Source organism: Larimichthys crocea, unplaced genomic scaffold, assembly GCF_000972845.2.
Source record: "Larimichthys crocea isolate SSNF unplaced genomic scaffold, L_crocea_2.0 scaffold97, whole genome shotgun sequence".
Lineage (NCBI taxonomy): Eukaryota > Metazoa > Chordata > Actinopteri > Sciaenidae > Larimichthys > Larimichthys crocea.
Genome location: NW_020861315.1, coordinates 775,491 through 799,087, shown reverse-complemented (window position 1 = coordinate 799,087; position 23,597 = coordinate 775,491). Strand labels below are relative to the sequence as shown.

At 40.5% G+C, this 23,597-nt stretch overlaps 3 protein-coding genes across 5 annotated transcripts; all 3 read left to right on the top strand.

Annotated features, from left to right (window-relative positions):
• The first annotated feature begins 2,708 nt into the window (after positions 1 to 2,708).
• spo11 (SPO11 initiator of meiotic double stranded breaks) lies at positions 2,709 to 8,882 on the top strand. The gene is made up of 13 exons (XM_010731719.3): positions 2,709 to 2,909; positions 3,609 to 3,722; positions 4,485 to 4,573; positions 4,960 to 5,026; positions 5,178 to 5,286; positions 5,573 to 5,659; positions 6,074 to 6,110; positions 6,251 to 6,360; positions 6,471 to 6,570; positions 6,944 to 6,981; positions 7,381 to 7,457; positions 7,866 to 7,977; positions 8,547 to 8,882. The coding sequence occupies exons 1-13, from the start codon at positions 2,797 to 2,799 to the stop codon at positions 8,664 to 8,666; spliced, it is 1,173 nt and encodes a 390-aa protein (XP_010730021.1). The 5' UTR covers positions 2,709 to 2,796; the 3' UTR covers positions 8,667 to 8,882.
• A 2,126-nt stretch (positions 8,883 to 11,008) lies between these two features.
• Positions 11,009 to 16,674, top strand: LOC104919653 (5-aminolevulinate synthase, nonspecific, mitochondrial). Of its 3 annotated transcripts, none has more exons than XM_019271275.2 (11): positions 11,009 to 11,114; positions 12,256 to 12,461; positions 12,559 to 12,777; positions 12,882 to 13,013; positions 13,108 to 13,327; positions 13,477 to 13,661; positions 13,756 to 13,935; positions 14,023 to 14,187; positions 14,283 to 14,551; positions 14,724 to 14,886; positions 15,771 to 15,931. In XM_019271275.2, the coding sequence occupies exons 2-11, from the start codon at positions 12,272 to 12,274 to the stop codon at positions 15,929 to 15,931; spliced, it is 1,884 nt and encodes a 627-aa protein (XP_019126820.1). In that variant the 5' UTR covers positions 11,009 to 11,114; positions 12,256 to 12,271. The 3 variants fall into 3 exon arrangements, with proteins under 3 accessions (XP_019126820.1, XP_010730020.2, XP_019126819.1); XM_010731718.3 differs by lacking the exon at positions 11,009 to 11,114 and adding an exon at positions 11,847 to 11,946 and having other exon boundaries at positions 12,559 to 12,735; XM_019271274.2 differs by lacking the exon at positions 11,009 to 11,114 and adding an exon at positions 11,848 to 11,946 and having other exon boundaries at positions 15,771 to 16,674.
• A 2,459-nt stretch (positions 16,675 to 19,133) lies between these two features.
• On the top strand, positions 19,134 to 23,263 carry LOC104919616 (dual specificity protein phosphatase 7). Its single transcript, XM_010731676.3, has 3 exons — positions 19,134 to 19,877; positions 20,428 to 20,856; positions 21,582 to 23,263. Exons 1-3 carry the CDS (start codon positions 19,490 to 19,492, stop codon positions 21,890 to 21,892), a joined length of 1,128 nt encoding a protein of 375 aa, XP_010729978.1. The 5' UTR covers positions 19,134 to 19,489; the 3' UTR covers positions 21,893 to 23,263.
• The last annotated feature ends 334 nt before the right edge of the window (positions 23,264 to 23,597 follow it).

Below are 23,597 nucleotides of genomic sequence, written 5' to 3'. Positions count from 1 at the left end.
TTTGCAGGATGCTATCACTCAGGCACTCTGTCACTTGTGTCATCGACACAGAGTCTAGGCTTGACACTGAGCTGGTCTCTTTGCCCAGCCACATACTTATCAGCATCCATTACTGAGGTGTGAGGGCCTGATAAAGGTCTACCCAGTTCTATGCAGCTCTAGACATAGGTTCCATTTAGATTGTTGTCTCAGTGCAGTGAGAGGCCTTGCCCCTTTGACTCTTGCTCTCATCACTCTGTAAGGCTGTGTTGGATTGTCAATCACAGAGGACCTTGGGTGATCAGTCAGCTCCTCTTTAGGGGATGTTGGTCTGAGGAGCCATTAGAGAGGAGGCGGCATAACCAGACTAGCCCAAGCCAAAAGCTGATGAGAAACAGAGGAGCAGGAGAGCCTGAGGTAGAAAGTAGGAGGAGGGGGGGCCTACAGAGGAGTAGGAGGTGGATGTGCTGAACTATGTGGATTGTGAGGGGAGAGCAGCTCTGTTTTCTATTTGTGAGGATTAGGTTGACAGATCTGTATTTAGTTTCTTTGGGCCTCTAGCTGCAGCTAATCCCCCTCACCTGCAGCGAGTGCCCCCGCTCTCTTTCCTCTGACCCTGCAGCCCCTTACTTCCCCCCATGCCCCCCCACCCCCCCCCTGCCCAGCACAAACACTCATCCCGAGACAAGCACATGACTCGTTGCACTCTGTCTCCTCAGGTTAGGGCCTCACACTCGACACAAATCTCTCCCGGGCCAAAGGAACAGCAGGGGTCTCAGCCTTTCTGGAAGAGAAGAAAAAGGACCCCCGCAACCTGTGGTCTTCCACATGTTAAGATTTTTTTCAGCTTGGGTGAGGGGTTGTACCTCATAACTTAGAGATAGCAATTACTCAGAAATTAAGAGCCATTACTACGGAAGCAGCTTGTCAAAGCCACTCAGGGGAAAGGGGGACCTTTGGTAAAGCTGCACATTAGGAAATATTCAGGGTCAGGTCAGGGGCACAGACCTCTTCTCTTTAGATCCTGGCTCCCACACACTCTGACCAGGCCTTCACACTGTGAAAGAAAGACCGCAGTGCCTCCGCAAACACACACAGCATGCCTGCCAGCAATTCTTGAAGGTGGGGACTCTAGATGACCTAACAGTATTAAAATCTAAGCACATTTCTCTGTTTTAACAATAATGTGACGTGGCTGCAAGATGATGCAACAAACAGACATGTTCTGATGAACCACCATGTGGGATTTCCTGAAGGTGTCGTATTTATTTAATGTTGTTTTAATGTTTGGAGCTTAAATCTGCTGTAATTAGTCAATAGCAGTCCAATACAGGGAACTGAATTGCCAAAGCATTCATAGCATCTCACTGTGCCCTAAAACACATGTTGGCCAGCGTTATTGTTACACACAACCATCATCAAAAATTATATTTAAAAATCACTTCCACATGGCTGACAGATACAATATATATTTGGTTTCTCTGAGGCTCTAACCGCAGCCTGTTACACCCCATCCGCCCACCTGCCCACCCTAATGAAACCACCACACACACAAAGAGAAACACACACATACAGTAGACACACCTTTGGACAAGTAGCAGCAAGCTCACATAAAGGGGTCTCATTACTGAGTGCCACAGAGAGTGCTAATGGGGATATTTTCTGAACACCACCAGTGTAGCCCTACTACCTTACAGAAATGAGGTGCTAACTGGCCCACACACATTCCTGGATCTTAATAATGGATGAGACTTGGAAATGTGCACTGACCTTTAGCTCGACGTAGACGACCGGCACCTTCTGGTATTTCTGGATTCTCGGCCTGATCGCACAAATAAAGACAGAGAGGAGAAGATTTAGCACATAAAGAGAACTGGTTTAAGTGAGGTGTGACAACATATCATAAATGTGGAGTGATAGATTGTTTGCAGAGTGCACCACTTTAAAGCAGCAATACCACACAGTAAAAATACTCCAAAAATCTGCATTCAAGGTCCAAAAACTGATGAAGTAGAATTACGTATGCAGCAACAAAAGAAATACCTGAGACATCAAAAGTGAAATACTCATTATGCAGACTGCACTTTTCATTGTGTTATGAATTATATTATTGGAATACATACTTGAAAGTGTGTTTGCCTATACAGTACAGTGTTTTTATATAGCCTACTGTTGTTTAGTATAATCACAATGTGTATAGTTAATAAACTGTCAGATATAAGAGTAAAATAATCAGAATTGCCAAGTAGGTTTTCACATACGAGGGATTTGTCTTTGTGTTATTGGTGCATAACAAAATGAAAACAAATTAAAATCTAGTAATATTTAAATCTAGGTGTATGTACAACATGTTTTGAAATGAAAAGAGCTGTGCAATGTGCAGAATATTTGAAATGTGCAAGATATTTATCAGTCCAAGAGATGATAGAGTCACAGAATCTGTGTCAGGCAGTGTTAAAAATGCAAAATGAACTCAGTCAAACAAGGTAAAATATCAATGGAAACACAAATGTGCTTAAATGTGGACACACAGGTAAAAATGAAGTAAGTAAGTACATGTAGTCAGAGAGACACTGAATAAGCTACATTTCTATCGAAGTGAAGCAATCATATTGTAATTATGGTGGATTCATGTATAAACAGGTGTAACCTACTATCTAAAGGTCCGATAACATTGAAGCAAGGTGAATCCTCCCTGTTGGAAATTCAGCCAATCACTGAGCTGAACAAAGTCTCGCGAGGATTTCCACAAAATCTTTTCGCGGGGAAATCGTGTGTGTAAATAATAATAATAATAATAATAATAATAAATACACGATGGGATCGGATGTAGCAGAGCTGTTTCCTGAGATTGAGAAACTTCGTGTTCAGCTGCTGCACAACGTGGAAGTCACGGCAGACTTCCGGCGTGTTGAAGAAGAAATCAGCCAGTAAGTTCACAATCATCTTCTGCCAGCTGACGACATGATGAACCGGTTCATCACGGCTCCGATTGTAACAATACAACTGTGATTTCACCCATCCAAATGAAACATAGCTCGGTATAGTGATTTATTTGGGGTTTTTTCAGACACAACATTCATATTATATGTAACATATGTAAATAACATTGACAGACTGGGCTGATTAAGATGAATTAATGATGATCAATTAGGTTTGCGTTTGTGTCTTTAACAACCAGCAGACAGTACTGTCTTCCCAATACACTTTATTGAAACAAGTTTAAAGTAAGCACAGCATACATAGATAAATTAAACATTTGCATAGGATTTAAATATGTACAGAGGAATGAAAAATGTGCAGAAGAGTTAAACTTTTGCGTAGAAAATAAAAATATAACTGTGTTTACCTGTTACCTCGCGGATTATTTAGTCTCAAGTTTATGCATTTTGATTTATGAGCATTAATTGTGGTAAAAATAACAATTAATCAGGTTAAACTGATAGTTCCCCTCATTCAATAAACAATACAGTAAAGTAAGGTAGGTATGATCATCATCACTGGAGTAGTCAAAAATAAACATTCCACAAACCATCTTTTATATTTTACACTGTTGTATGTACGGTTAGTTTGGTAACTGATGCATTATTCATGTTTTTTGATATAGTGTCATCCTCCTTTTTTTCCAGCCAGGAAGTTTTGACCCGCATTGAAAATATAATCTTAGGTATAGTGACCAGTCTGTCCAAAGATGAGGCCCCTGTCCTGACGCTGCCCAACAGATCCAGCTGGGCCAACGTTAGGTAACTTGAGTCGAACACTGCTGTAGCGTGAAAAGTTTTTTCACCCTCAGAACACTGCAGCCATTTTACACACTAACTGTGTGTGATCCGTGTAAGCCGTCTGACCTTTGAAAGATAAACACAAGCACGTCATGTTGTGTAAAGGAAAAAAAAAAACATTTACCTGCATAGGTTTTTTTTTTTTTTGGGGGGGGGGTTTGTGGGAGGTCAGGCCACACAGGATGATCAGATTACTGTTTAATTTCCTTTTTTAAAGAGGAAACACACACACATCGACTCAACTCTTTACACAGACTGCAGGTGACTGAAAAAGAATATGTGACTTTCAACTTTGGTTCAGAGAGATTGGAGTTGAAATAACTTCCTGCTGTCTAAAAGATGAGAGAGTGACAAGAAATTGAAAAGAAACTGGCTTACACACACACACACAAACACAAATCTACAAAAGGCTTGTGACTAGTATGCAGAGACCTTATGCTCAGAACAAAGCGGACTGTCTGGTCTTGTTTGGATCAAACCTTTGCCGTAGCTTGAAGCACATTCAGGCTCAGCCTTTTCAGTTGTGAGAATCCCACAGATAGAACGTCAAAGATCTCACAGAGGAGTCAGGTTGGGGATGTTCGTGGGAGGCCTTCTCACAGGTAGCCCTGAGGGTGTGGGGAATTTTCGATGGCTTACAGGTGGGGAAGCGGCTTCTTAAAGCTGGAAAGGTAAATGTAGCAGTCTGTTCATAAATTTCTCTTTCATTACTTCCCGCTTAAGTTTTGACAGCGCCATCGGCCTTCAGATGAGTTCAGGAAGCGATGTCACCGCCGTTAGGAGCGACTGTGCCTCGTCTGTCACTAAATTCGGTGAGAAGATTCGCACACCTCTGTTCTTATTTTCTTATTTTGTTTTTCTCTTCTTGACATTCTTTTTTAGTCTAAAAAAAAAAAAAACTTTACAGCTGCACTGTATTTCATGTGGCTTTCATTTATATTCATTGTGAACATATGCATAAAGTGCACAAACGGCAGTAAAAGTCAGACTTAGTTTTAGGTGACAAATTGGCAGCGACAGAATATGTTGAAAGAGGCTTTTAGGGATCGGTTTACCACATGGGTATCCTAATTAAGAACAGAATATGTTTTTTTCCACTCCGATCCTTTTAAAAATGTGATAAAACACTCCCGATGGCGAGTATAATGTCTAATGTTCACGAAAAATTATTGACTTTTTTATTTGTTTCTGTTTACAGCGCAAATTCTCAAGATTCTCTCAGTCATCTACAGACTGGTGCAGAGCAACTCGTACGCTACGAAAAGGTTATTTGTCATCAATTGACGTTTTAAATGGTCATTGAAGCCAGACAAAATCCATGGTCTGGCAGTTTTTTGTCTCTTTGGGAAGCAGTTTTGTTTTGCTGGTCTATTGTTGGATTTGCTCTCATAAGGATTTCTACTTTTGTTTCCACAGAGACATTTATTATAACAATACACAGCTGTTTGGTTCACAAAATACTGTTGATCATATAGTGGACGATATCTCCTGCATGCTAAAGGTTCCTCGCAGATCCCTACATGTGGTAAGTGCGGGATTAATGTCCATACTACAGTGTGATTGCGGAAAACGCAACACACTTCAGATGTTGAAACGTTATTGTAAAGTTCCTTTAGATATGTTTTGTTACTATTACAGTCTATTAGTTTAGTACGGTACGTTAAAGCAGTTTGCGTCGTATCTTAGGAAACACCTGCGATCAAACAGGAACTGAATTGAAAAAGGCAGTGTCAGAAGTAAGTGTACATCTGTATGTGTTTATATGAGCATGCATTAACTGGAGTGTGTGTGTGTTACTTTTATGTCCCCAGTTGGCCACGTCCAAGGGATTAATCTCAGGTGATCTCTGTTACATGGAGGAGGACGGCACAAGGATCGACTGCCGCTCCAGCTCTGCTGTAAGTTCCTTAAACAACTTAAACCAACTAAAAAAGAAAAAAAGGTTTTACTTATACTTACCAAAAACATTGCTTATATCCACATTGAATCCACATTATGAAATCCTTTCCAATGTTTTGAGAGCTTCATCGTTGCCACTTCTTCTCTTATTTTTATCCCACTTTGTCAATGTTTTGTGGCACATTACTGACACCAACTTACCACCAACTGCAGTTGGCAGAAATGTGAATCACGTAACCCTGTAAGTGTTTGGCTTTCATTGTGCTGGTGTGTGATACAAACAATATGCCAACATTGTTCTGCAGCACCACGAAGTGTCAAGAGCCCCACTGAGTACCTTGTGTTCCCTGCCAAACCAATCATAGTAAACTACAAGGCTTGCAACTTCTGACGAATGTTTCGTTTTGTTTTAGGCTGTTGCAGTTTCACCGAACATTGGTGGGATTAGAAGTATCCTTTGTGATTTGTTTGACAAGTTGTGCACATTACTTCCCCTTTTTCCAACTCTTAAGACACTTCTGAGAATGTCATATTGTATGTTATAAATATATTATGGCTGCGTGGTGTGTATTCTCCTTGATCATGTACAGATATCGTCTCATCTGCAAAATTTGTCCTGATCGTTGAGAAGGATGCAACGTTCCAGAGACTGCTAGATGACGATTTCTGCTCTAAACTCTCCCCTTGCATCATAATCACTGTGTGTTTTCCTTTTTTTCGCCATCACTTTGGGTGGACTTGTAAGTGGAATTTATTTAAACGTCCTCTCAAACAGAGCAGTGTTACTTCTCTTGCGTTTGTGTGGATCAGGCTAAAGGCGTGCCAGATGTGAACAGCAGGCTGATGGTGAGAAAGCTTTGGGACACGCTGCACATCCCCATCTTCGCTCTGGTGGATGCCGACCCTCATGGTACACATCATCTGTCTGAGCGAAAAAAAAAACAGTTTTACCGCTCACACATACTTTGCATATTTCCACACCTTTTACAACACTTGACTCACTTTTCATCTCCGCACATGCGTCCCGCTGAGCCGGCAGATGTTAGCACCTGTCCGATGCGTCATGGTGCCCAGTCTGGCTGTTATTTCCGTTGGCGTGTTCTCGTCCAGGCCGGATGGCTCAGTTTCCATCAGTCTCCATACCTCTAACTCTTTTCCCATTGCATGGCGAGACACATATGTAATGCTTTACTTTGTTCTAAGCTCCGTTACACATCTCAGAGGGTAATTGCTCTGGTATGCCAGTGATTGCAGCGTGTTTCTGTCTCTCCTGATTTTCCCAGGGATTGAGATCATGTGTATCTACAAGTACGGATCAGTGGTGAGTCTGGCCATGCCAGTTATTTCTGTACTGTATATTATCCAATGTGGCCTGTTTAGTGTCTCTCTGTTAGAAATATGTAATTATGCTCCTCTTTGAGTAAAACATTTTTTTTTTAAATGGACCAATCATCCATCTTAGAATATTTAAGCTGACATTTTATGGAGTGAAAATGTTGAGTGATTGTGTGGCGGGTGTCTTTGTTGATCTTGTCTAATCATCCTCATGTTCATTAACTTCATTGTGAACGTGTGTTAGGCAAAACCACATTATGGTAGATACAGTTCTGATTATCTGTGTGTTTATCCGAGATATACTCTTGCGTATAAGTCATGTGGCTGTGTGTCTGACTGGGCGTGTGTGTGTGTATGTTTGTGTGCACGTTGTTTTTTTCCACAGGCCATGTCGTTTGAGGCCCACAGCCTGACCGTCCCCAGCGTTATGTGGCTGGGCCTCCTCCCCTCTGACCTCCGGAGGTTTGGACTCCACATTCGCTACTTCCTACTTCCTCCTCCTGCCTCTAATTGGGATTATATTCTGGGGACATTTAGATTGTTTGTTTTGGTTTCTGTTGCTGTTGCCCTCACTTTTTTTTCCCCCTTAAGGAACTGCATTTGAGCGAATATTGAGTTTTAAGTATATGTCCCCTTGAACAAATTTAGGCCAAAAGGGCTTTTTGACATACATTTAATTGTAGTCTGTACAGTTTTTCCTCTTTATGTTTCCCCCTTAAACATACACATAAAAACTCTTCAATGCGGGTCTGCTGAGAATGGGAGGAAACGTACTGTAGGGACGACATCCATCAACAGAACTGCCTGCTGTTGTTCTCAGGAAATTAATTTGGTTACGTGTAGTAGTAAAATCAACATTTCACTCCTCAGGTTGCGGGTTCCGGAGGATGCCCTGATCCCGCTCACCAAGACGGATGAGAACAAACTCAACAGCCTCCTCCAAAGGCCGTACTTAAGCAGCCAACCAGACTGGCAGAAAGAGGTGAGAGAAGAGAAGAGAAAAGAAGAGAAAAGAAAGAGGAAAGTGCTTTGAGCTAGAGAGAAGGATGGAAATTGCATTGAAATGTGGACGCTTGAATAGAAAAGTTCAAGTACTGGACGAGTTAATGTTATTCAAAGATCAAACCATGTAAATCATGTGCATTTCATATACTAATGCACTTAGAAACATTTGACTTTATTGGATGAATGTGAGTTTTAACCTTTACCATGTGATTTTTGAATAGAACATGACGTATCAGTAAAAAGAACATCCTGTGGTGTTTAACTTTGTCCAGATGACACACCCCTAACCCACCACACTCAGCACTTTTGAGCCTACTTGGGGAAAATGCTGGTCTGGAGCACCCTGTTCCTTTTTCAAAAGGTGTTCTTCCTCAGAGGTTTACACTGTTTTTAATATTTTACTTATGTGACACATGGCCCAGGAATGCGCGCGAGAGGAATCTTAGCTCACTGATACCGAGAATACAAGGGGGGGGGGGGGTGCTTGTTCGCATGTCGTCTTCTTGGATGCTTCTTTTAAAATTTGCATGTTTGCTCTTGTTGTAGATGGAACTGATGCAGCAGAGTAAGGTCAAGGCTGAAATACAGTCCCTGGCAGCCATTGCTCCTGATTTCCTCACCAGCATCTACCTGCCCAATAAGCTGCGATACGGGGGCTGGATATGAGCACAATGCTGCCACTTAGTGGAATAACGAGTGAACTGCTGAAAGTGGTTGCAAAACTTAAGAAAGGTCGTCTATGCACCTACGCTGCCTGATCTTGTCAGACAGATGAAATCTGAAGTTAAGTTGGTTAAGTTCATAACACTTTCATATTTATTAGTGACACGCTGTATGTGTGTGTTTATGTTATTGTTTCATCATTAAAAACCCAGTAATCTATGTCAGAGCATGCTTTATGTCTTTAATTTTGTGTTGTTTATGTTCACAAAATATTTAGATATGCTGTTCCTAAGTCATCAAACACATTATATTAATCAGGTGATTGTTTATAAATGTGAGTATAATCTCATATACTATACAACCACTAAACACCACCATGCATTTTGATGCTACAAACTACAAATAAGAAGATGAGGATGATTATTTAGTGGTAGTGGAATATCTGCGTACTTGCATGAGGCTGTTCAGTCATTATTGCACAGCATACTATATGAAGGCTCACACTGCTGTCCTTTGTGTACTCTGTTCTCCAGCAGGTGGAGACTGTTCATTAAATGGGAGAATTGCACAACATAGAGACACCACAATATCCAACAATATTATCCAATAACCACAGACACACTTAGAAATGAAATAAATAAATTCATAGCTTGAATATTTTGTATCATGTAGGCGGTCTTGTGAAGAGTACAGCAGCTTTCAATGATTCCAGGTATCATGTGCATCATTATTGGGTTAGTCAGCTGTTTTCATGGCTTATCTTTAGAGAAGAGGGCTATTTTATTTATATATACATATATATCTATATAAATATAGATATATAAGTATGTATGTGTGTGTGTGTGTGTGTGTGTGTGTATATATATATATGTATATATATAGTGCTGTCAAAATTAACGCGTTAATTTTGTCGATTAATTTTAAACAATTAACGCGTTAAAAGAAATTAATGCAATTAACGCGGTTTTGTTTACTTCCGGTGGCGGCTGACCCATAACCTTTTTGAGCGCTGAATCGTACGTCGACCACGCCGCCATTTTGGATGTGGCAAAGTAGAGCTTTGTTTCTCAGATATATATATATATTATCTCAGATATATGTGTGTGTGTGTGTGTGTGTGTGTGTGTGTGTGTGTGTGTGTGTGTGTGTGTGTGTGTGTGTGTGTGTGTGTGTAAATGGGTGTATAAGAGGCATTAACTTAAAGCCCTCACGGAGCCCATAGCTAAAACCGGCCCTGCTTGTTTTAGTTTACGGGCAGATCTGCCACATCCAATATGGCGGACACGTTAACGTATCGCAGCAACGGACCAACCTGCTCAATGAGGCGTCTGTGTATATATGTCTATGATCTATCCTAACTAAAGGAGAGTCTATGTATATGTCTATCATGATCTATCCAACTAAAGGAGAGTCTATGGATATATGTCTATGATCATACTAACTAAAGGAGAGTCTGTGTATATGTCTATGATCTATCCTAACTAAAGGAGAGTCTATGTATATATGTCTATGATCTGTCCTAACTAAAGGAGAGTCTATGGCGGAAAGATGGATAAGGACTTTTAGGGGGAACATTTCATTTTAAAAAGTTGCCCGACGGCTCGTTGGACAAAAACAAGGCAATTTGCACAGTTTGCAAAGCCGAATTTAAATTCCACAGAAGTAACACGACTTTAAAGCAAGCAAAGCACCCTGCTGAAATTACCTCCACGGGACCTCGCCAGTCTAGTGTGGCACTCGTCAGTATATTTCCTCTTTAGTATACTTCCCTCCTATGTCCTTTTTTCTATTAGCACTGTGCATATGTGCACCTTAAGCCAATAAAATGAATGAATTTAAATATACTTTCTCTGTGTTTATTCTACATTAATTTGATCATTTTACATAAATAAATATTCATTATAAGCTCACAAATTATAAGCTTGATAAATTAATCGCGATTAATTACAGATTTTTTTGCGATTAATTTGTTAATTTTTTTTATCGATTGACAGCCCTAATGGTTCTTGTTGTATTATTGATGTTTGTCGTGCTTTGATGTAGATCTATAGAAAAAAAACATAATTTGTTCATAAATTGATTGTCTTTTTAGAAAAAGTGGCTAGGAACAAAAGCTGTGCATTTATTGTAGTCCAGTAAAAAGAAAACAGTAGACATACTCAAATACTTCAAACTTAAGTAAAGTAGCTTAGTCCTAAAAAGACATGTCTAGAAGTGGTCCATGTGTCCAGTTTCAGAGAGTGCTTCCTGTTTGGAGTAAACGATCTGCGTGACTATGGGTGGGCGTGGCTTTATGATTGTGCAACATACTACTGTTACGTCACATCGGTGATATAAGTGATGTAATTTCACCGGCTGAAGTTTCATCAATGTGCACGAAGAATAGTCTACAGAAAAACTTCCGAGGAACACAAGACACAGCTCAGTTTTCCAACCTCAAGGATAAACAAGGTGGGTTAATGTAAGAGCTGTATGAGGGGATACGGAGGAGAGAGTTAACATGTCATGTGGTTCATGTGTCTCAGCCCAGCTGGTTGAAGATAAACTATTAATAGAGGGTTTTTTCTATCATTAATTTTGATGAGCTCATTCTGATCTAATCTTGTTATCTTTACATTTAGTACGATGAAGGTGTTGCTTTAGTCTACCCATCTTATGTTGCGTAAAAGGCCACTGGATAACTGTTCTTGGTTCTCATTGATCTTATTGTATGAACATTTCTGTCTCTTTCAATACAATTTGTAGCCTACTGGCTTGTTTCACTCAGATTGTGAGTGATAATAGTTGATGCATGGTAAAGAAAGTTGTCCAAGTTCGTGTTACAATCTATGTTTTTGACCTGATGTCAGTCAGAGTTATTGGTAATCTCAATAATGATTTCTGAGTAAAGGTCAGTTAACTCAAAGCCGTTTTAATATTTAGAAATAAAGTTTTCACCTAATGTTAAAAGACAATTTAAAAAAAGAGACGATAATATGTCTCATTATGTTTTTACTTTACATCTGCTGCACAGGCTCAGGCTGTTATAGTTCATGTATCTGTTCAGCAGCCAGATGGTTCTTAGGTCAGACCATACAGTTGTAGTAGCAGGTCACTGACAGGCCTTCCCCTTCCCCGCTTGTCAAAGACAGCTGACTACAGAGCACGGTGAATGAATGTAGTCCGAGGGGCTTTTAGCATAACATCCTCTGTGGTCTCGCTGGTCATAGGTTGGTTTGGAGTCAGTCATGTTTCGAAAGGCATTTTTCGTCTGTTACATGAAGGTGGACTGGGATGCGTTCAGGTAAAGGTAATGTCTGTGTGGTGCTAGAAGATAACTGAGAGTAAGGTAGATGGCAGTTTTGGTAGAAAATAGTCTTAAATGTTACCTGGTGGTTTTAGATGGTGCCTTTTTAACTGGATTATTTGTTTTTCAATTCAGTTTGAAATGTTCTTTTATAGCACTGCACGTTATCTGTCTTCATTTACTTTTTAATAATGTTAGTCATAGCAGGAGTAGCAAAGAGCAATATGTGACCTTTATGCTTATGTAATAGATTTTTCTCAAAGGAAAACTACCTCAGCACATTTTTAATGCTCCCTTCTCGCTTAGGTCAAAAATATGTCATATGGACGCAATGATCCGCCGGTGCCCTTTCCTGACTGTTGTGCCCAGTGTTTGCCTGCAGCTAGCTAAGAAGTCATCATTGGTGAGCTATGCTCAAAAGTGTCCTGTGATGATGGACCTGGCCTCCAGTCCTCTGGCCAGAGCTCTGTCTTCTTCATCTTTTGTAACCAAAGACACTCTAACAAATGATGGTAACGTATCCTATTTGATATGATTGGATCAATCCAATTAATTGTGGTTTAAATGCAAACATTTTTATTAACAATTTACTCTGTATTTGTTCTGCAGATCAGAAGCATGAAGACAGTTTAACCCCAGACTATGTAGCACCACCTGCTGGCCAGGCTGTTGGCTCCAAATGCCCTTTTCTGGCTGCAGAAATGGTGCAGAATAACACCAGGGTAGTACGAAAGGCCAGCATGGAGCTGCAAGAAGATGTCCAGGGGTTGCACTCTGTCCACACGGGTAAACAATCACACAGCACACCTGCAATTGGATACCCGTACAGTAAGCCATATATAATTTTTTAATGTCATTATTTGGCGTGTACGCACTCAGTGCCATTAAACGAATGTTATTTGTTGATAACAATCTGTATCTTCCTTGAACAGGGAAAACAGATGTAGATTTATTGCTCGTGGATCTTATCAGGGGAGACAAGGCCAACACAGTGACACCTAAAAGCCTTTTCAAACACATATCTTCCAAAGTGTCTCACCTGCTAAAGGATAATCTGTCTGACAGTAAGTAAATTCTTCATACAGAACGATTCATAAAAGCATGAGATTTGTTTTTGAAGATTATAAAACCCTCCTCGTACTTCTTTCCCTTCATCAGCTGTCACCTTCGAGTATGACAGGTTTTTTGAAAAGAAGATTGAAAGCAAGAAGACCGATCACACATACAGGGTTTTTAAGACAGTCAACCGGCATGCCTTCTCATTCCCCATGGCAGACCACTACTCAGAGTCTTTTCAGGCAAAAAAAGATGTATCCGTGTGGTGCAGCAATGACTATCTCGGCATGAGCCGTCACCCCAAAGTCACTCAGGCTATCATGTGAGTAGCATCAATGATCAGCGGACACCCTTAACCCTGATTAGTTTAAACTCATTAGAAAATCATAGAAGGATGGTGATAAATACAGATTATTTGATAAATTCTGAGAATAAGAATGTACATTTTAACTTTTTTCTCTTTTCTTCAAGGGACACATTACAAAAGCATGGTTCTGGTGCAGGAGGAACACGAAACATTTCAGGAACAAGCAAATTCCACGTGGAACTTGAATATGAGCTTGCTGACCTGCATGGCAAGGATGCTGCGCTGCTGTTTACTTCCTGCTTTGTAGCTAATGACTCCACATTGTTTACACTGGCAAAAATGCTACCAGGTACATTAGATTAAACTTGGAAATATGTTATATCATGTTTTTGGTCACATATTTTCTTGATTAAGACAAACATTTGTTTGTTTACTCTCTATAGGTTGTGAAATCTACTCTGACGCTGGCAACCATGCCTCAATGATCCAGGGTATAAGAAACAGCGGAGTCAAGAAGTTTATCTTCCGTCACAATGACGTAAGCCACCTTCAAGAGCTGCTAGAGAAGTCAGACCCTTCCACTCCAAAGATTGTTGCCTTTGAGACAGTGCATTCAATGGACGGTGAGTACACTGGAGAAACTAGGAAAAACAGGATACAGGGACCACTGATTTACATTAAAAAGTTCTTTTTCAATGTGCTCTCTACAGGAGCTGTGTGCCCACTCGAACAGATGTGTGATATTGCCCACAAGTTTGGTGCCATTACCTTTGTGGATGAAGTTCATGCTGTGGGCTTGTATGGGCCCAGAGGAGGAGGCATTGGGGACAGAGACAGAATCATGCACAAGATGGACATCATCTCTGGTACTCTTGGTAAGTAGAACTCTCGCTAATGAGGGGAAACCTCTTATAACACCCTCTTCATTTACATATGCGCTTCTCTGACTTGTTATGGTTTTTGTTTCCAGGCAAGGCATTTGGCTGTGTGGGCGGCTACATTGCCAGCACCAGCGCCCTTGTAGACACAGTGCGCTCCTACACTGCAGGCTTCATCTTTACCACGTCCCTGCCCCCCATGCTGCTGGCGGGGGCAAAGGAGTCCATCAGGGTCCTGAAAAGTGAGGAGGGCCAGGTTCTGAGGAGGAAACATCAGAGGAGTGTCAAGCTTCTCCGACAAATGCTAATGGACTCAGGCCTTCCTGTGGTCCACTGCCCAAGCCACATTATTCCTGTTCGGGTATGAAAATTAAAGCAACACTATGTAGAAATTAGTATTTATGGATTTCAGTTTCAGAGTGCAATACCACTATGAACAGTGTTTTCTTTCTCTTTCTCAGTCAAATATCACTGTGCATTTGGCTTTTTATAGCCCAGGTTTTATAATGTGAATGTGATGTTCTGTTTGGCAGGTGGCAGATGCAGAGAAGAACACTGAGATCTGTGACATCATGATGTCTCACTACAACATCTACGTCCAGGCAATCAACTACCCCACTGTTGCTAAAGGAGAGGAGCTGCTGCGCATCGCCCCCACACCACACCACACCCCACAAATGATGTTCTACTTTGTTGGTATGCCAACTATAACTTATGTGGATTATTTCTTGAATTTTAAGATTTGTATACATTAAACATCTGACAAAGAATGCAGACAACAAGTATTTCTGGAGATGTCTTTTGCAGAGATGTGGACTTCAACACATCATCTACATCAAAACAGGGTAGCAACTTGACTTGGACTTGTGTGTGTGACGTGAATGAATTAACACTATGTTTGAACTAATCTAAAAGCATCCAAAAAAACTGCAGGAGTAAACCATGGAGACCTAAGATTATTTTACTGTAGAGTGTATTTTGTAAAGCTGTGGGTCAAAGATTACAGATATGCAACAACTTCAAACTTCATTTGACGTTTGAAGTTGCACAAATAACTATAAGTGGGAGCAAATGTGAACAAAGTCAGCAAGCTCGCAATAGCATAACTGTTATGCAGCTTTACTAGCCAGCTAATTAAATTCATTAAGCTGGAAACTAACTTTTACATTTCATACACTGTTGTGTCAACTGCAAAAAAGCATTACATTTGATAAAGACCGTGTTTTGATTTATTTTGGCCCTCACAGTTTAGGACTTGACTTGAGACTTGAGTGCAAAGACTTACTTGTGATGTGGTCCCAACAAAATTTAATTATTGTACTCAGGAATTTATTTCATCTTTTCCAAAGATGATGAAATACTTGAAGTCTCTGCACTTTGTTTGTTTTTTTGGGGGGGGAAATGTTTTTATTGGTGGAACATTGCAACTCCAGAAGCTACATTAGATAGTGAGACAATTAATTCATTTCAAACCACAGCGCTGTTGTATATTTTGGCACTGTTTACACTTTTATGCATGTCTAATATCCACAATTTATGGCAACGATGAATGTATCCTCTGCTGTTTGTTCTCTCCACAGACTGTCTTGTGAAAACATGGAAGGAGGTGGATTTGGAGCTGAGGCCACACTCCTCAGCAGAGTGTGACTTCTGCCAGCAGCCTCTTCACTTTGAGCTGATGAGCGAAAGGGAGAAGTCCTATTTCACAGGTCTCAGTCACATGATGCCAGCAGTAGCCTGATATCACATATAACACTAAATCCCAGCACATCCTACTTTTTAGTATTTTAGCTATTTATTGAAACTGAATGTATCACTCTGCTTAAAATGTGTCACGTGTTAATTTACTTGTGTGTGTTCACTTTTAAAATTTTGATAATGACTTAAACATGACTTGGTTTTATTTATGTGTGAAAATGTGGTTTTCAGGAATAACATAAACCACAACTTCATAAATTAATATGAATATACTTGTTCTTGGTACATTTGAGCATCATTTGCATTATACATATACCAATATATCAATCAAACCAAAGCCAAACATTTATACATTTTATATGCCTCGTAATACACTCTACGCATATTACTAGGTGGGTTGTCTTACTGATGTGTTGCAAATGTACATAATGTGTGTTATGCAAAGATCTAATCTGAATAATCTATCCGAGCATTTCATGCTAGAATAATCATCCAAGTATGAATGGAGATGGCAGATGGGAGGAAAAATCACCCACTCACTCCAAGCCAGTTATACAGAGAACACACCATATCTCAGATCACTAATATGGTTGCAATCATGTCTTTTAAGGCTGATACAGTTTTATCCTCAAAATCCATTATGACATACAGGATGTTTGCTACACATACATGTGCTATGTATATGTAATCTCCTGGTATTTGCCTGTCACATCAGTTATAACATGTTATGGATGGTGGCTTTGCTTTCTGATAGTATCAATAAAAGGTCAGTTAAAGGGTGATAATGATGGCGTTTTAGGGTGGTGTAAGCTACATTACATATATTTACTCTTACAGTTGCAATAACTAGTGAAAGGCATATTACATAAACACCACAATAACTGTGTTTTATAATACTTTTTATTATAAGTCCTAAAGGTTTAGCAAAAAGGCAGCAATGCATCAAGTAGTGGTGTTCATGTATAATCAGCTTAAAGGCAGATTTGTGGTCATCTGGTCATTCATTCATGAAATGCATTTCATGGCGTTCTTAGTTTCACCGCATGGAGGCATACTGGGTCTCCTATTTGCAGCTGTGAGGCTTTGTGACGTCAGACATCTCCCTCCTTTGCAGATGACTCATAGCTGGTGCAGCAGCATTCATGATGAACCACTAGATGGTATCAATGGAGAGCAGGATATTGTGTTTTCTATCTAGATAACACTGGAGATCATACCGGCTGTAATAAAATACAGCAAATACACTTCAGAGTAGTAGACATGCAAGCTCAGAGTGTTTAAAATTAATTGTCAGATTAATCTGGCATTAATGTAGCAATCTGGTTATTTTATAGCTTTTTCATACAATATAGTTAGATTTTATTGTTTTTTTTTTTGTTAATTTACTATCCTGATGCCTATGATCAACATGTTTAGATAAGATTTTTAAAAAAAACACCCTTACTCCCACATACAGAGAAACATCAATGGAGAGGAAGCTCTCCTCCCATCTGTCTCATCTCTGAATGCATCTGCACGTGACAGGAGTGTGTTTGTGTGCCCGTGCACTTGACACGCAAAAACCTGGGATTCTGTAAAGCAAAGACCAAAATCAAATCAAAGTTTCCTGTCTTTCCTCTGAGAGAATTACAATGAGCTCACGTTTGAAGCACGTTATGTAACCAAAGTGTTGGTGGAAGTGGAGCAGTCAGGTGACCAGCACTGACATTCAGCCTGCGTAGAACATGAATCTTTGTTGTTGCTGTTGTAGATTTGTATTTTAATTTAATACTAAGTGTTGTGATGATTAAGTTGATTTGGGTTTCAGATTTTGAGTCATATTCATTTTACACAGAGTCTAATTAATAAACAACGTCCTACTTCCCCATGAACTAACTCTTGCTTCATATAGTGGATCCGGTAAGTCTAAGGCAAAAATTCCAGAAAAGTGTTGTTCGCTTGCGGAAAATACTCCTTTGTGCAATGTTTGACCTCAAATTAAGTTCAACTGGAACAGCAATCATGTGGGTATGATGGGCCACAGGCAGTGTGTGCCTATGTGTGTGTGTGCAGGTGTTGAAATGGTGGTATGGTTGTAGCGTGGTGATAATAAGGTGCCTGTTGTGTGTCTGATCAGTCTATGGTTGAGAGCATTTGTGTGTAGAGATTTCGCTCTATTACTCATTCTGTGTTAATCCCAATGCTCTGCACATCTGTGTGTCCCCCCCCCCCCCCCCCCCCCCCCCCCCCCCCAACCCTACTCACGTGCACAGACAGATGAGCTACATGGCTGGAATCCCACTGCACATCCCTCTCCCTCACGCTCTCTCTCTTATTCCTACTCATTCACTATTTACGTTCATTATTAGACACATCCCTAGTTAACCACAGGAATGTTGTGCTTTCATTCCAAGGACAGCAAAATGCTTGTGAATTCCCTATTGTGGTTACCATGTAATTCAGTTTAAAAATAACAACAACAAAAAAAAGGTTCCTCAATACACTTCACCTCAAAAAAAGATGAGATGAAAATTGAGGAAGAGGGCAGTTTCATGGGTGTGTCCGGTCTGAAAATGAGTATCATCATGATGAGAGATAGCAACACACTTCCGTAGTGAAATGTTTTTGCTGCTCTCCTGCAGGGAGAAGCATCACCGACTCAATTCAGAGTGAGCGAAGGATTCAGTCCATTTGTTAGTGTTTGTGTTCTAAATGGAGGATGTGATTTCATTGTAAATACTGCATTACACGTATAATCCTGAGTTATACACTGATAGTTAGTCATAATATAACTACTATTGCTACTGTGGAGGCACAGTATGTCACATGATTTGAAGAGAGCTGAGGGTAATTTGGTTGTAAACAAGAGACAATAATGCATGCAGTTATGCAGATAGTATGCAAGACTATTGTTAGAATAACCCAGACACTCCTTGAACTACCCATTGGGATATGTAAGTATAAAATAAAGGTCAGATCAAGGTCATTTCTTAGGCTATAACAGAACCAACTTAGTCCCTATGAAAAAATGTGGCTAATACTGAGTGACTGTAAGTGACAGTAATCCCCTTAAAAGTCACTATACTTGTTATAATAGAGCAAACACTTGATATATGACAGTGATTTACAAAAACTGTGATTGGCCAAATTATTTCATTCAGACTTTTTTGGATACCAAACTTTTTTCTTTTCCTGCATCTTTCTGCTATGACTTTAAATCATAAGGAATAAACTCCTCCCTCTTGAGTTGCTCTGCTGTCAACGAGAGAGAAAAAAAAAAACAAAAAAAACTCCCATGCATCGGAATGGTAAAACGAGTGTGCATGGATGACCCTGGTACGATGTGGAGTAGCTGAAGTTGAAGAAAGAAGATCACTGGCTTTGTAATATACACATTTGAACCTCGTGTGTCGCAAATCAAAGTGTAAATAGATCTGCATTAGCTGCGGGGCAGGTCAGGACTCAGTGACTGATGGAAACAGAGAGGAGGAAAAAGGGGAAATCTCTTCGCTCAAGCAAAAGCCGGGGCAACATTTAACGCTTCTTTTCTTGTATTCGGGTTGGAATGTAGTTTGTCGTCGTTCGGTGGACCATGTAGTAAGTGTTCGTGCTCGCACGTAGTATGATATTGAGTCCAGATATGTCTAATGTATCGCCGAGTAAAAGCGTGGAATGGCTGCAACTCGAGTTAGAGTCCGGAGGCACTTCTCTGCTCCTGCTGGACTGCCGTTCACATGAGCTTTATGAATCATCCCACGTAGAGACCGCCATAAACCTGGCTATACCGGGACTGATGCTCCGGAGGTTCAAAAAGGGGAACATACCTATCCGGACTATCATCCCCAACCATGAGGATAAAGAGAAGTTCATAAGACGGTGTAAGACGGACACGGTCGTCCTGTACGATGAGTGCACGGTGGACTGGCAGGAGTGTGAAGATCCGGCGTCGGTTTTGGGTTTACTTCTTCAAAAACTATGGGAGGACGGCTGTAAAGCGTATTACCTGGAAGGTCAGTAGTTAAGAAAAAGAGAAATTACACATTTATGTTTGTGTGTAACTAACAAATCATTTTTTAAAGAGACGTTGCCAACTTTTTCTTTTTTTTACTGGAAGGTGTTTAAAACTTTCAAATGCCGATTTTTTTTTTTTTAACGAGACTTTTACAACTTTTATTTCGACTACGTTAACATTACTTAACGTTATAACGCTCATCTTGTGTTGCGGGTTTTTTGCGGTTTGTTGGCTGTTTCTAAAGTGTGTGTGTGTGTGTGTGTGTGTGTGTGTGTGTGTGTGTGTGTGTGTCACTGAGATTCTCAATTAAAATTCCAAAATGGCTGCGCCATGTTTTGCTCTAGCAGGAACAGGCATGCATTTCATGAATGGTCTTTTTTGGGGGGAACTTGAGCTACTTCTTTACACAGCTCTGCTCTAATGCCTAACCCAGCCTTCCTGCCAGTTAGAATATGATTAACTATAAATAGAGTGTCCCTTTAATTTAGTATTATTATTTTTTTATTAAACCCTATTTGCCTAACTTTTGTGTTTTGGCTCTCATCCAGGTGGATTTGTAAAGTTCCACACAGAGTACCCACTACACTGTGAGACCCTCCTAGACAGCTCCTGTCCCAGCTCCTCTCCTCCACTACCAGTCCTGGGTTTTGGAAATCTTCGGATCAGCTCAGATTGTTCCGATGGGGAATCTGATCGAGAGCCGAGCAGCGCCACAGAGTCTGAGGAGAGCCCCATCCCCAGCAACCAGCCTGCCTTCCCTGTCCAGATCCTACCCTACCTTTACCTGGGCTGTGCCAAAGACTCCACTAACCTAGACATGCTGGGCCAGTACAACATCAAATACATCCTGAACGTCACACCCAATCTCCCCAACATGTTTGAGCATGACGGCCACTTCAGGTACAAACAGATTCCCATTTCGGACCACTGGAGTCAGAACCTGTCCCAGTTCTTTCCAGAGGCCATAGCATTCATAGGTGAGTAGCCTAAAACTCAGAGATACACTCACACTTTCCACACTTTGTCTGTAGTGTGTGTTAACTGTTTAGTTGCTTGTTCTGTCACAAAGAGTGTAGGAAGTACGGTAGGGTTGGGCACTTTTTGGCATGAAACCAAAGTAATACTGAAGCCATTGTTTGCTAATTATGTTTAATAGTAATGTAATAATGAATACTTTAGAATCATTCATTAGTGTGACTGTATTAGACAGGGGGGTGTTTTTGTATAATTGTGTTTTTATTGCTGTAATAAACGTTCTAACCACTCGTGTAGGCTGTTATAAGCTGCTGTATATAGAGTTTTGATATATATATATACATATATACCTCTATTACCTTTATTCTTTCAATTTCACTTCTGATTTGTTGTTTCTCACCACATTTGCACCTGACACCACAGTGTTTGACTTGTTTGTTTGGTGGTTGCAACATGAACTAGTTTTGAATGTGTTGGAGGTAGAATGAGGAAGGAAATGTTGTTTCCACTCTCTGAGGTTGTGTTTGATGGCAGGGTCACAAGTTAGGCGAGAGGTTTTTCTTTAGTTGACAATTGTTGACTGATGTGCAACTTTTTTTCTAGGTCATTTGATTTCTTAGAATAAGAATTGAGCTTCTTAGTCAGCAGCCACCAACAAAGTTACTTCTGAATTTCGCTTTACTTGAATAATTCTTAGACAACTTTCCGCTTCTCTCCCCTCTCACAGATGAGGCTCGGTCGAAGCAGTGTGGCATCCTGGTCCACTGCCTCGCCGGCATCAGCCGCTCAGTCACAGTCACCGTGGCTTACCTGATGCAGAAACTCCACCTCTCCCTCAATGACGCTTATGATTTTGTCAAAAGGAAGAAGTCCAACATTTCCCCAAACTTCAACTTCATGGGTCAGCTCCTGGACTTTGAGAGGAAGCTGGCGATGCACAGTCCCTGTGATAACCGTTCCACCAGCAAGGAGCAGCTCTTCTTCACCACGCCAACAAATCACAACGTCTTCCAGCTAGACACTCTGGAGTCAACATGAGGATTGATTGGACTGCCTTTTTGTTGTTGCTTCCTGTGGTGTCTTCTTAAGGTTTTCTGAGTCTGTCAGATGCCTAACTAGCTGACACAAGCAGTAAGTCAGTTACAGTGTTTCTGCACCAGGAACTACATTGATCTCTTAAAGGAACAGAGCCCCCATGTAGACTCCATTAAATCCAGTCTCAATGCCTTAATACCTAACACGAGGATGAATTTTGCTATCCACCATACATGGCATTAATCAGTGGTCATGTACAGCCATAACAGCAGGACATTTCATAACTTTTCTATTAAATCTACGATTGTTGTATGACTGTTATTTGTTATTCACCAGCTGTAAAGTGGATGTTTATGTATTACTTTGTATCTGTTATGATTATTGCCTTCACGGTCTAAACGGAGTCTTTGGCCAATCAGAATGTTTTCTGGGGACCAATCTGAGATGTTTTGATGGTACTCTAGCTGAGGGAAATAAGCTACTACAGTGATCCGGCCTTCAATTATTGTCCTTTTTCTTTTTTTTGCCACAAAAAGCATGTTTGTTTATTTCTCCTGCTTTCACTCCGAATACCTTCACTAACGTCTGGTGAACACCATGATGTTAAATAGTTATTCTTTAAATACACGATCAAGCGTCTCTTTCGGCGAAATATCAAAGGTAAAACATGTTATTCTTCAGAAACGCTCCTGTACATTCTTTTGCTTATAGCTGCATTATTTGCATGTGATTATGTTCTACCAAGGACCTTGTTTTGTAACCTTTAGGTCATATTGCCTGTTGTTGAGGCCTTGACCATACCTTTACACGAATTGAACTCTATGTCAGTTACCAGGTTGAGGTATAGTGTATAGGACTAGCTTTTGCAGCGATTAAAAGGAACAAATGTGTAAGTAATCGGTGTATAAAGGAATGGATGTTCACCATATTTTTTACTCTGACAGTCTTCTGTCTGCAGCTACTCCTTCTATGGCACAATAATGTTAAGGGAAACACGATGTATAATTAGCTGTTCTCTATTGCCAGTCTCGTCTCAGAACAAATGAGTGAGTCCGATGTATGAGAGGGAGTGAAAGGAAATGAGTTTGACAAATGTGTTCTTACCTCACAGAGAGACATTTTCAGGGATTTTTATACAAGGCATCTGTATATCGTCATGGCCTCATAAGGTGCATCCAAGGGCTGTTTTGTTTGGTATGTTTGTAAAGATGTACATAAAATGTGGTTGTGATGGGGGGACATTTTCTCAAAATCATGAAGGATGCGAATGTCACCCTATTTTGACCCTTATGTATAGTATATGTAAAGCTAAATGTCCCAAGACATTCTGTACAAGTTTATACAACAAATATATTGTATATTTTTACTTGAAAATCTTTTGTTTGTCTTGTGTTCAGAGTTTTTTTTCACTGAAAGCCAATAACACGCTTTCACAAAACAAAACAAAAATAGTTGTGAAAGATTGTTCTGTGAAGTCAAAGAATTTGAGTTGTAGCTCTGTGTTGTCCAGCCCCAAGGCTCGAGGTGTGGTCAGATGTCCGTTTTCTGTCCACTCTGATGCCTGGCTTCCTGTCTCCCACAGCCTTTCTGACACAAAGACAAGTGAGAGGGCCAGATCTGTCATTACCACAGTGCAGACACACCCGCTACCAGTCACTCAAACAGCGCTTAAAGGAAGAGGAAGATGACACAGCATGTACTCTACCGC